This window comes from Brachionichthys hirsutus, chromosome 19 (genome assembly GCF_040956055.1).
Source record: "Brachionichthys hirsutus isolate HB-005 chromosome 19, CSIRO-AGI_Bhir_v1, whole genome shotgun sequence".
NCBI lineage: Eukaryota > Metazoa > Chordata > Actinopteri > Lophiiformes > Brachionichthyidae > Brachionichthys > Brachionichthys hirsutus.
This window is the reverse complement of record NC_090915.1, coordinates 6,871,304-6,883,730: the sequence shown is the minus strand read 5'-3', so window position 1 is coordinate 6,883,730 and position 12,427 is coordinate 6,871,304. Positions and strand designations below refer to the sequence as shown.

The following is a 12,427-nucleotide window of genomic DNA, read 5'->3' as shown; positions in this document are numbered from 1 at the left end:
TTCAAGACCGCAACTGTCATTTGTCAACATACACCAACGCCACATGTATAACTTTGACAGACTTGAGCAGCCTGCGTGGCAGCGGTACACGCGCACAGAGGGAGGGGGGGGATCCGTGACGTGGGAGGCGTTGCTCAACACCACGGACCTCCGTCCGTAACTTTCAGAGCAGGAAAAGGCTTCAGAGGAAGATGTTCTTTAGTGACTGCTCCTCAGGTAAGACAAGAATCCCAGGTGATCGCAGTAGCTCGTTCCACGACGGACGACTTTGTTGATGTTTACGTGTGTTGTTGTTGTTGTTGTTGTTGTTGTTGTCGTCCACCCCACCGATCCGGCTTCAGTCTGTTTACTCATGTCTACTGGAGCAGATACAGCTAGCTAGCAGCAACGTTAGCCTGCTGCATTAATATTAATATTAATATTCCTGCTCAAAGATTAAAGCATGTTTAAAAAGCTCTTTATATCAGCTCTACGTCAGACACAAACGTCGTGGTGCGATGACAACACCGAGACTACAGTCCAGCTGCTGCTAACAACAACAACAACATGGAGCTAGCCAGGCATTCATTTAATGACTGCTGTCCCAACAGGAACCCGCGTCAACCTTTGCTAAGTTTGGGCTTAAAACGACAGAATTGTAATATTCTATTAAAATAATTGTGGAAGTCAGAAAGACGAGGTGGACATCTTTTCCTTGCTGCTCGGTTTAGTTCATGAGGAAGTGGAGGAGGCCTCTGGGTATCACGATTCTGCACAAAGTGGAGCAACCTTTGCAGAGCAGCTAATGCTGGCTCATTGACGCGCACACACACACACACACACACACACACCCAGCAGCTGAACATTAGATGAAACAGCCCCAGCAGCAGAGAGAGCTGGGTGGGGTAGATGCTGCAGATTAGAAGGGGGGGGGGGTCTCCCTGGGCAGCCAAGGTCAAAGAAGTGGCTGAAATGAGTCACGTGGTCAGCTGGGACAGGAAGCCGGCATCTTGTGTGGCTGCCCGCCCACCAGGAAGCTCTTTCACCAGCACTGGCTGAATATTGTGATATCCTGATGTTTGGACTATTTCAGCTTTGCTAGAAACTTTCTGAAGTCTGTAAAGTCTGAATGCATTTATAGTTAGTTTACATCAGCGGTGAGGGTGAGGGTTAGGGGTTAGGGGTCAGGGTTAGGGTTAGGGGTTAGAGGTTAGGGTTATCTGTGTCAAACTTTGTCCTGACACGGATCGGTTTCATGCCAGACTATTTTTCCTTTTTCCGCGGGCTGGAAGTAATAAAATTTTAAGAGGAACTTAAATGTAACCACTGAACCCTTTATTATGCCCTTATTATAACTATTAAAGGATTATTACACCAACATCTACTCACCGTAACACACACATTTGCTGGAGTTGTGGTCTCAATAATTGCTTCTGTCCTTCATGTTCTTGTTTTTTTTCTTTCAGAAAATTAGAAGTTCTTATCTTTTAATCCCGGGTTCTTCATGTGTTGAAGCAGTTTTGACGGCTTCATTGTTTCGTTTTCTAACTTGTGATGCAGAGCGGACTTGGTGTATGAGTCACCTGCTGAAAAACCCGAGTTTTCAGTGTGACTCCTGGTTAGTCTGTTAACAGAAGCTTTTCTTGGAGGTCGTCGGCTCCTCTTCTTCCTCCTCAGTTGGTCTTTTCTCCTTCGTAAAGAAGTTCTCCAAAGACATTTGTTTTTAACTCATCGGAGAAAATATGGAAATCTTTTCAAAATAAAACACCTGTCAGAGTCTAATAATCAATAAAACAGAAATTCTTTTATTCTTTATGTGCAGCCCGGTAACAAATGCCTCACGGACCGGTACCGGGCCGCGGCCCAGTGGTTCGGGGGGGGCCGCTGGTTTACGTCATGTTTTGAACTTAGATTTTGGGCTGAAGTTGTAATACACAAGGTCAGCGATTCATCCACGCTTGCTGGTGGGATCTAGTTCGGCTAATGAATGGATGCATGTCTGGTAGAATCACTGACTTAACTTCCCACCACACTCTAGGACAAGGACAAGTGGACTTGTGTCCTCACAATGCATATTTTGACATTTTTAGACGGGGGGGGGAATGCAGTGTTTTCACCAGTTTATTGTGAGCCTGATGGCCCTAAGTACCACAAATATGAGGAGAATCCACCTTGTAAAGGTTTTTCTCATGAAGCTGATGGCATTAGAAATGTGGAAGTTATTTTTTTAAGGCTTGCGTGTGGACCCGGCCAGTCGACCGTGTGCGCAGTCGAAAGTTACCTTGTAAATCATCTTTTTAAAAAGCAGCGATTGCAGAGATGATTTGATTTAACGACCCGAACGCTACCATTTAGAGACACATAAAAGTATATTGCGAACTTTCTATGTCATCGTGCCAAAGTCAGCAGAGCAATGAACTGCAGCAGTAAAACACGAGCCGCTGCAGCGTCGAGCAGTTTCAACGAACTCTCGTGAACCCTGGAGGCTGCAGAGCTTTCCAACTAGCCCTTATCTGTTGTTCTCAAACAGGCAGGAGTTTATTACATTTACTTTTGACATATTTAATTTATTTATCAACCTGATTAGAGTTCAAACGTAAGAATGTTGCAGACTATTTATCTTATGGTTCATGTTGTATGAACCCCTTTATGACTGTGATTTTTGGCGAGTGAATTGAACAAGATATGATTTTTTGGAAAACACCTCCATTATTTTATTTTCCATCGTGCCAACAGACAGACAAACAAAGTCAAAAACAGAACCTCCTTTTAATGAAGTTAAAAAGTGCCTCCATGGATGTTATCATTTACAACAACACACAAAAGAATGCCAGCTATTCCTGCTACAGGAATAAACAGTTCCACTTTACAAAGACAACCTGGCATTTATACACCATCTAAGCCATCAGACGGTGAATAGTCCATTGGGTTTATTAATCTGAACAGGGAGACTGTCAGATTAATAAACCACCGGATTAGAAACATTCAAAAATCAAAGGCATTTGCTCTCAGGACAGTCGATCCCATTTGAGAAGCTGTTTTCTCAGCAGGGGTCCTCTGTCTGCATCTGATTGTGAAACTAGAGACCCCTGTTGCCAGGCAACGTCCTGCAGACCTGTGCAGTCTGACGGGTCTGTTGATTGATGCCCTCGTCCTTGATGTCAACAGCAGCAGCCTGACGTGGGGCAGCAGCCTGACGTTGGGGCAGCAGCCTGATGTTGGGGCAGCAGGCTGACGTTGGGGCAGCAGCCTGACGTGGGGCAGCAGCCTGACGTTGGGGCAGCAGCCTGATGTTGGGGCAGCAGCCTGACGTGGGGGCAGCAGCCTGACGTTGGGGCAGCAGCCTGATGTGGGGCAGCAGCCTGACGTTGGGGCAGCAGCCTGACGTTGGGGCAGCAGCCTGTGTCCGTGCCGTTGGCTGTGACATGAAGCCCCCTTGACATTACTCGCATTGTAATGGTCCGTAGAGCTGAGCGAGTTAATTCGAGAACAAGTTACAACATGCATTCTCTGCTAAACACTTAAAGCTGGCTCCGCGTGCAAAGCAGGGGGGGGGGGGGGGTTGTTGAAGAATAATTCTTCAAATGTTTCCGCTATGGAACGTGTTCTAACATGACTGAGCAGACAGCCCACCTCTCAGGTGGGCAACACAACACAAGTCGTCAGTAGAAGACACGAGGTGCCGAAGCACCGGATCGCCCTCGGATAACGAGGAAAGCCAAGTCAAGCCAGTCGTGTTTCAGTGCCGTCTGTTGCTCTTAATGATTTCCTGTTGAAACGAGAGCAAGGCGTCTATCGTGAGTCATCAGCAGAGGCAGCCAGCACGCTTTAACGCCACTTCATTTCTGTCATTCCTGCATTCAGCAATGCATTATTTGAATGTAATGTGTTTACCTTCTGTCTGCCACCCTCTAGCTGTATTTAGGATTTATAGAACCGTGTTTTTAGGGGTATGTTTTACGTATTCTACTTGGACCCTCGGGTCTCCACAACGCCTAACCTTCACTGTCCCTCATCTTCATCTCCACCACTTCTAGCTCCGCCTCCTGTCTTTTCCTCAGCACCACAGTCTCTAAGCCGTCCATCATGGCTGGCCTCACCACTGTCTCGTAGACTCTACCCCCAGCTGAATTTACTGAATTCAATTTGAACCTTTATTTTCTAGAGGTGGGTGGGTGTGACGCCACCATGGAGGCACGGAACAACAACCAGCCCAGTCTCGACAACCACAACAATCTCTACAAGTTAGCAGGTCAAGACGATCGGGTGAGATGTCTGATAGGCTAAATGTTACGCATTCTAAACTACAGAAACCTCTGTTCTAAACCGACAAACTTATTTTTGTGGATAAAAGAACAATTGCTTTGAAATGCTGTATAATAACGTATTCATCTTTTTAAAGTGGTGTTTCATTTTTTCATTTAGAAAAACGTGCCAAGCTGTAAGTACTGCTGCACCCTATCAAACTTTCGGATCGAGAAGAAGATCGGACGGGGACAGTTCAGCGAGGTCTACAAAGCAACTTACCTGCTGGAGGGACGGCTGGTCGCACTCAAGAAAGTCCAGGTACGGGTCTTAAGCTGCTGCAAGGAATGAGGCTCTTTATTTATGAGTATATAATAGAGTATGCAGTGAAATGTACTCAAGATTTGATCGTGGCAGCGTAACATGCACTTTTCCAGACCGGCCGAGCTTCGGCTCAGGAAGGGCGGGACGGTTGTTTCTCTTTGCTTAGGGGTCGATTAACATCTTTATCTCTGCAGATATTTGAGATGATGGATGCAAAGTCTCGTCAGGACTGCATCAAAGAGATTGATCTACTGAAGGTAACGTTCATCAGCCCCCCCCCCCCCCTCATATTTCCATGTTCCGTTGACGTTTGCTCAGGCTCTACGTCCTCCTTTAAATTGCCTGCGACAACGATCGTTCTCCCGTTTCTCCTCTGCAGCAGCTGAATCACCCCAATGTCATCAAATACATCGACTCCTTCATTGAAGATAATGAGCTCAACATTGCCCTGGAGCTGGCAGACGCTGGAGATCTTTCCCAGATGATAAAGGTCAGGAGTTACGCCAAAGGCCTTTTCACACTCCCGGCCTTAATATTTAAGGTGGACAATCCAGGTCTCTCAGGTTCAGAACTCGGCAACGTGGTGTCTCCATGTGGACTAAAGGTCTTTCCTCCTCTGTTCAGTACTTCAAGAAGAAGAGGCGACTCATTCCAGAGCGGACTATCTGGAAATATTTCGTGCAGCTCTGCAGTGCCCTGGAGCATATGCATTCGCGCAGAGTGATGCATCGGGGTAAACGACCACTCGCAGATCTACTCGTCGTCTCAGACCTTACGTTCTCCATCCTCGCTTTCTGTGTCCATTTAACCCTTTCATCCATCCATTCTTTTCGCACACTTTTTCTTGGCTATTTTTCGACAGTATGTAGCACACATGTCATACGCATGCACTGGCCACAGCTGTTTGTCGTAAATGTGTGTGTGTGTGTGTGTGTGTGTGTGTGTGTGTGTGTGTGTGTGTGTGTGTGTGAACCAGATATCAAGCCGGCCAATGTTTTCATCACAGCCACAGGGGAGGTAAAACTGGGTGACCTGGGTTTAGGACGCTTCTTCAGCTCTAAAACCACTGCAGCACACTCCTTAGGTAAAACACACACACACACACACACACACACACACATTCTGTACATGGATGTGTAGATGAGATTCAGCGTTAACCTACATGATCTTTGTACGTTACTGGTATGATTCGGTGTTCATTCTACTTACTTTCATCTCCACCCAGGTAGAACACTCGGTCTCGCGGTTCTTTTGATCACCAGCTGTTTCTGTTCTTCCCAGTGGGAACGCCGTACTACATGTCACCGGAGAGGATCCATGAGAATGGGTACAACTTTAAGTCGGACATCTGGTCCCTCGGGTGTCTTCTGTATGAGGTGAGCTCACGCACACGCCGATCGTTTCTGACATTCCATTTTCTTTTTCCTTTGCCTCAGTAATTGTGAATTTTAAAAATGTCAACCGAACAAACAGTGTTTATTTAAGAGGAGCAGCCATTACGGTTACCTCCTGGACCCTTCCCTGGGGAGGTGTTCCGGCAAGAGGCCTGGAGGTTTGGCGTTTCAGGGTCCGTGTTAATCCAGAGTTTATCATTCAGCCTGGAATGGACCAGTTCTTTTCCAGCGTACGTTCTAAGAGGGTTCCTTTCTTTTTGGTATCTCTCCTCCTGACGATCTCCCCTTTTCTCCAGATGGCAGCGCTGCAGAGTCCATTCTACGGAGACAAGATGAACCTCCTGTCCCTCTGCCAGAAAATTGAGCAGTGTGACTACCCCCCCCTCCCACCTGATCATTACTCTGAGAAGGTGGAGTCTTGGGTTTTCAGATTGACGACACCATCCTCGTCCTTTACACTAACCAGATCTACCTTCCACAGCTGCGGGACCTGGTTCGCATGTGCATCAACCCGGACCCAGACCAGCGGCCGGACATTGTTTATGTGCTGCAGATTGCCAAACAGTTGCACACGTGGGCCTCCAGCACCTGAGCGCCGTATCCACTTCAAGCCCCCCCCCCACCCCCCACCCCCCCTCCGTCCGTGCTCAGACTGAGGATCTCAAACCATGAGAAGGTCCGCCTGGTCTCGCAGAAAGGTGTTTGGCTCGGCCCCATCACGACAGGTGGAAACCCCGGAAAGACTCGCACCAGTGGGCTACGACGTTCGACGTCCAAACACCCACGTACGTTCCGTTGTGAAAGATGTGGAGGTGCGTCAGCGGCGCAACGCCGGTGGAAAGCGGAGCTGACGCTTGAGATCCGTGTCTCAGCAGGACCACAGGTTCCCTCCAGCTTCCTTTATCCAGCTTCACACTGCGCGTCAGCAGAGCTGGGCCACATGAATATCTACCACCCGTTCCATCATTGTAATCATGCCTCTTTTAACTTGTCAGTTTAAGTAAATGATTTTGGCTGCTCAGTGGACGGTGAGTAAATACTTCTAAGCGATTACAAGGTCGTCTCTTTAGAGTCCCGTCTGACAGAAAGCCGCTTTGACTCGTATATTGCAGTGAGAGTTCATGTCTGTGGTCAGTGGGAGGAAGAATCACGCCGACTGCTGCCGTTTCTCTCTTTCCCTGTCCAGTATCTTTTATCGTGTCATTCATTTCCGAGCCATCTGCGGACAGCGCCGCAAGATGTAAACATAAACATGCAGTATTTATAATAAAGATGTTATTCTCAACACTCGGTGTCCTTGGAACAAATCCGGCAGCGGGGGGGGGGGGGGACGTCGTCGACCCGATCACTCTCTTCTCTCCTTGAATTCGACCAAATCTGGCAAAACACTTATATGCAACTCACCTCTAAAAACCGGAGGATAGTGACAAACGAAACAGATTCAATCAACTCTTTTATTGGAATCCATGAAAAAACAAGCCCTTCAAGGGGTTCATGAAAAAACATTTAGGATGTATCCATGGTGGTTACAGTCTCCTCCACAATGTCCAGGGCCAGGGGGGTCACCACCTTTTTCAACACACTGGTAGTTCCTCTTTTGTACCTGTAGTCACCAGTTCTACATTCAGAGGGGAAAGACTCAGATTAGACCAAATGCAATAGTCGAATTACATTAAATGACATGTCTGAGAAGACTTCATCCACACCAGCGAAGCACATCACGACAGACCCATGGATGCTTAGTCGCATAAAGTCAAAGTTAGCGTGCAAAAAAAAGGTTAGTAGCGACTTCAGGTCAGGGCAAGAGGCTGTTAAATCCGCACACCACACGCCATGTACTCACAGCTGCAAGGCTTCCCTCTCATTCAGTCTTCAAGCACAACAAGGCACCAGGATAGAGTTCAAAACATTCAATGATGTTAATCTAACTGCAGTGCTTTGAGTCTTAGAACATGCATTGTGAAAAGTTGGGTTTGATCACTTTCTAATAATGACAGTTCTGACACCAGTATTTACAACGGTTCGTATCAGCAGATTCCATCATGCTACGTTTGCCGCTAAACAGATCACACATGTAGAAGCCCTGGCAACACACTGACATCCAGGAGCAGCTCAACACTGCAGGAGGTTAGAGGAGCATACTCCTGGTAGCCGACAGGCGACCAGAGGGATTAATTTTACATGATTCCACACATTTTAAAGGACCTCCTGCATTAAGTAGAGGAGCAATTAGCGTCGTCCTCACCTGATCCCCTTCTTGTTGGCCTCATCGTGGGGCCGGATGTAGTCCACTTTGCCCTTGGTGATCACACACAAGTCGATGTTGCTACCAGAGCCCAAGTCATTAAAGATCCCGGCAGCGATGGCGTCCCGCACCAACTGCTTGGCTTCCTTCTCCTGTCGATTCAAAAAGGAAGTCAAATATCTGAATAGTCATTAACACTAAAATCTGTTAGGGTATGTAGCTTCTGTCGGCCCTGTTGCTTTGGGGTGGGGGAATAATACTACCGTGCCGAGAGATTTCTGAACAGTTATTTTGTTTCACCATCCGTGGTTCCTAAGATCGCCCACGGTGCTGAACTTTGGGTAATGACCAAAACAAAACGTCGGGTACGGGCAGCTGAAATGGGCTCGCCCTCAGGAGGAGTCAGCTGAGGGGGTTGCTAGTATGGTTAGGATGCCCTCTAGAAACCTCCAGGCTAATTTCTTCCGATTGTGGGCGGAGTATTTACCTCCATGTCAGGCTTAAAGCGGTCCTCAAACACCGCCATGGCTGCCAGGGACCCAGAGCCTTTTGGAGAGGGGAAAAAAAAGATGTTTAAACAGATTGCTGACCCAACATCATTCCTGTGTTCAGAACACACAACCACCAGGCTGCTGCCTTAAAACGCGCAGCCCGGCATACCAGAGCAGATACGCCCGTATCTAGCACCATGCGGCTAGAGTAGAGCTAAGCAGTGCAGATGAACGGCAGAAATAACACCAGATAATATAGCGAGGGGGCGGCACGGTGGCGTAGTGGGTAGCGCGGTTGCCTCAAAGCAAGAAGAGTTCAATTACAATCTGTGCGGAGTCTGTATGTTCTCCCCGTGTCTGCTTGGATTCTCTTCAAAAACATGCAACGAAGGTGAATTGGATCACTCTAAATTGTCCGTGGATGTGGCCCCGCGATGCGCTGGCGACATGTCTAGGGTGTACCCTGCCTCTTGGCCGTGTTCAGCTGGGATATGCTCCAGAAACACCCGTGGCCCACGTCCACTGCAAAGAGGACGGGTGGATGATCTAGTGCAGGGCTCTTTATGGACCAGAATGATTATTTTCTTTCTACCATCACGTGAAACATAGAAAGCATGGAAAACTCACAGCAATAACTGGAGAGAACTTCTAAAGTGTTCCCAGGAATCTATTTAGGAGTCTGTGCTAAACATAAAACCCGGCGCCAGACCGGAACGTCTGATGAAAAATACTCATAAGCACTTGACCCATCAGGGAAATGGAATAAAATAAAATAAAAACTACGCGACCATTTTTCTGTATCCGTTTAGTTTGATCGTTTTCTGATCATGATCTGGATCCATATCGGCTGCGTCTGGATTCGGCCCATCAGAGGATCCCTTAGTAGGAATCTTGTGCATACTCTGGTCTCGCTGTAACAACTCAATTTAAATAGATTCGACACACGCAGGGACTCGTCGTGTATGAGGCGTACCCATGGTGACGTAGGGCAGCTTGTCAGTGGAGCCGTGAGGGTAGATGCTGTAGAGGTGTGGACCGTTACAGTCCACTCCACCGAGGACCAGAGCCGCCCCAATGTAGCCCTGATACCTGCACACAGGGACGCGAGCAGAAGCCTTCATTACTCCGTGGAAAGCGTACAGGATAGCGATACACACGCTGCCTCAGCCTGAGGAACCGACCTGAAGAGCATTTGCTTGAGCATGCGGTTGGCGGTGGCCACGCGTGGGAGCCGGCCCGTGGAGAGGGAGTGCAGCTCCAGGTTGGAGGAGATGATCTGAGTGGTCATCTGCGTATCCGCAGCGGTTCCTGCTCCGCAGCAGCTGGACGAAACGTCACAAAGCCGCATCCCCTCAGTGATAGATCTCATTACGTTTACCTTCATTTGATTTATCATCTAACGTAGTTGGATCCATATTGTTTAGACTAAAACATTACATTATGTGTACTGTTCAGAGAGGCCTGTATGTGTATATTTGAGCTTACACAACTTCCTCCCTCACATTGTTCTCATTAGTACGAAACTCTCAACCTTTCAGTCTCGACGCGACTGACATGATGATTTTTCCATCACTTACAAAATGTTGGGAGCGATGTAGTGGATCTTGGAGCAGTTCTTGTCTGCCACTACCATGTCCTCAGTGGCTCTGGTGTCAGCTCCCAGGATGACGCCATCCTTCACAGAAACACGAAACGGCACAGCGACTCAAAGCTTTTGACAGCGCCAGCTTCGGTTCTCTCGCGGTACTTCTGTTATCACTTCATTAGCAGAGTGTGTTTCGACAGGACCTGTTTTTGTTTACAAGTTGATTTCGTTTTTGTAGCTTTCTGGTATAATTTATAATTAAATACAATTAAAATATCATTTTAGCAATGTTGTGTTTAAAAGTAAATTAAGTTATGGACAAAACAATAAATAAAAATAAGGCTAACATCTAATCCATTTCGTGCTCTTCAGGTCACTCACTTCATAAACAAGACCGCAGATGGTCGTTCCCGTCTTCCGGGCAGCAGGCAGGCTGTGTCCCACCTTGTTTGCTTCACCTTCCAAAGTTGCATTTCTGTAACGAGAACGAGGCGCTTTACGGCTAGACAACGTGATAACGAGAAAATGCTCTGATCTTACCAAATATATATATATAGTATATGGATCATATATTTATATGTATAATGGTTACTACTAGCTTGTTGGTATGCCTGAGTCATTGCACGGCCTAGCATCAATAAGAAACTGCTATCTAAACACGTCTATCTACCCAACAGCTAATTACAAAACACCGAACTCGGTGAATTTGTTACTCTGGAGAAATCCTCATCGCTGAAAACCGTTTACCTCTTGCAGTTTTCAAAACTGAAACCCCCGGGATTCGTTCTGCACACCGTCAAAGTCGCCATTTTTGAGAATGCTGTATTGTATTTCCGGTAAGCTGCGTTTCGTGTCATAGGACCCGCCCTACTCAGCTTGTGATTGGTTTATCGTTCTTCTTCGCTCTACTTCGTCTTTTCTTCTTCTATAATATGTAATGCCCCCTGTCGGTGGTTGATCCTGCCATAACTCGTATGTAACAGTTTCATTTCGTGTGAAAAAGACCACGTTAAACTTTTCCTTTAAGGCTGGGTTGATGCCCACTGCTTCTTTTATTATTATTATTATTATTAGTAGTAGTAGTAGTAGTAGTAGTAGTAGTATCCATTTTCTTGATGGATTTTGAGATGATCACTCTGTGGGTCACAGATCTGCTGGAGCAGCCCAGCTCGCTACAGGCAAGAGACGGGCTACACCCTGGTTGAGACGCCAGCCCATCAATGCTTTACTTTAATCAATATATACTATCTACTTCCCATTTTGTAAACCGCTCTCTGTCTTTCTCACTGACTACTTGTCAAAGCAGAGGGGTTTGCCCACCTTGTGTTAGGTGTTCTAAATTTCCCTGCCACTGTCACCAAGCACTTGTTCTTGAAGAATGATCTCTGTGAAATAAAAACAGTCAAGATTGGATATTTATTTAAAATGTCATGAGATAGTTTGTGTGGCCATACAAATAAAACTGACTAGAATGTTTTCTTAAAGCTTGAAAAGACAGCAAACGTGTATGCATCTGTTGACTTGCCATCTAGAGAAGCTATGAAGCTGACCTGGATGATCCCAAACGTTTGAACGGTAGTTTGTATATATAAATATAAAATGTTTCTATAATCAAAGCTTCTCAATAGAAGTGGCTTTATCTATCCATTTTCATTTCAATGAGACAACCTCAATCTTCAGGTCGCGGGTGTTGCTGGAGCCTAGAATTTGCTTTATTTATAATAAAACTGACTCTGAACAAACAGATCTTAAAATTCTGTACTTAATTTAAACATTTGTCTGCATGAAATAAATCCAAAATCTTAATTCAACTGATGCATTTGTATTTTGGTTGAGTGTACACATAGGGTATATAGAATATATATAATAATTCACCACCATGTCACAAGGATGACATTACTATTAAATACATTTTAATTTGCTTCACATAATTCACTTCAATAACTAAATTAATAGTATTTTTTTTTAATGTTATGCAAGATTTTACCAGTTTAATCAGATTATGCTTAATCCCGAAACAGAAGGCAGGCTTTGGCTTGTTAATATTGTTTCTCTATTCATGCCGCTTTCTTTGATCCTTGAACAGAACGGATGCCAACATGACGCCAGATGGATGTCACCCTGAGCGGGAGATGTTTTCCAGCGAGGGCGATAAAATCAGATA

The 12,427-nt window shown here is 46.2% G+C and overlaps 2 protein-coding genes across 2 annotated transcripts; one reads left to right on the top strand and one right to left on the bottom strand.

The window, feature by feature from the left end:
- Positions 1-163: 163 nt before the first annotated feature.
- Positions 164-7,229, top strand: LOC137908286 (serine/threonine-protein kinase Nek7-like). Its single transcript, XM_068752672.1, has 10 exons — positions 164-216; positions 4,145-4,245; positions 4,405-4,545; positions 4,743-4,805; positions 4,928-5,038; positions 5,173-5,281; positions 5,525-5,632; positions 5,830-5,924; positions 6,239-6,352; positions 6,424-7,229. The coding sequence occupies exons 1-10, from the start codon at positions 192-194 to the stop codon at positions 6,532-6,534; spliced, it is 978 nt and encodes a 325-aa protein (XP_068608773.1). The 5' UTR covers positions 164-191; the 3' UTR covers positions 6,535-7,229.
- A 153-nt stretch (positions 7,230-7,382) lies between these two features.
- On the bottom strand, positions 7,383-11,135 carry psmb7 (proteasome 20S subunit beta 7). The gene is made up of 8 exons (XM_068752507.1): positions 11,011-11,135; positions 10,645-10,738; positions 10,256-10,353; positions 9,860-10,000; positions 9,652-9,767; positions 8,675-8,733; positions 8,188-8,339; positions 7,383-7,560 (listed from the first exon to the last, which is right to left on the bottom strand). The coding sequence occupies exons 1-8, from the start codon at positions 11,118-11,120 to the stop codon at positions 7,449-7,451; spliced, it is 882 nt and encodes a 293-aa protein (XP_068608608.1). The 5' UTR covers positions 11,121-11,135; the 3' UTR covers positions 7,383-7,448.
- Positions 11,136-12,427: the final 1,292 nt, after the last annotated feature.

Coding starts and splice junctions, on each gene's coding strand:
- psmb7 (XM_068752507.1), bottom strand. CDS start 11,120: ATGACACGAAACGCAGCTTACCGGAAATACAATACAGCATTCTCAAAA. Junction 10,739..11,010: donor AGTTTTGAAAACTGCAAGAG/GTAAACGGTTTT, acceptor TTCTCGTTACAG/AAATGCAACTTTGGAAGGTG. Junction 8,340..8,674: donor GCTTTAAGCCTGACATGGAG/GTAAATACTCCG, acceptor TTGAATCGACAG/GAGAAGGAAGCCAAGCAGTT.
- LOC137908286 (XM_068752672.1), top strand. CDS start 192: ATGTTCTTTAGTGACTGCTCCTCAG. Junction 4,806..4,927: donor AAGAGATTGATCTACTGAAG/GTAACGTTCATC, acceptor TCTCCTCTGCAG/CAGCTGAATCACCCCAATGT. Junction 5,925..6,238: donor TCGGGTGTCTTCTGTATGAG/GTGAGCTCACGC, acceptor CCTTTTCTCCAG/ATGGCAGCGCTGCAGAGTCC.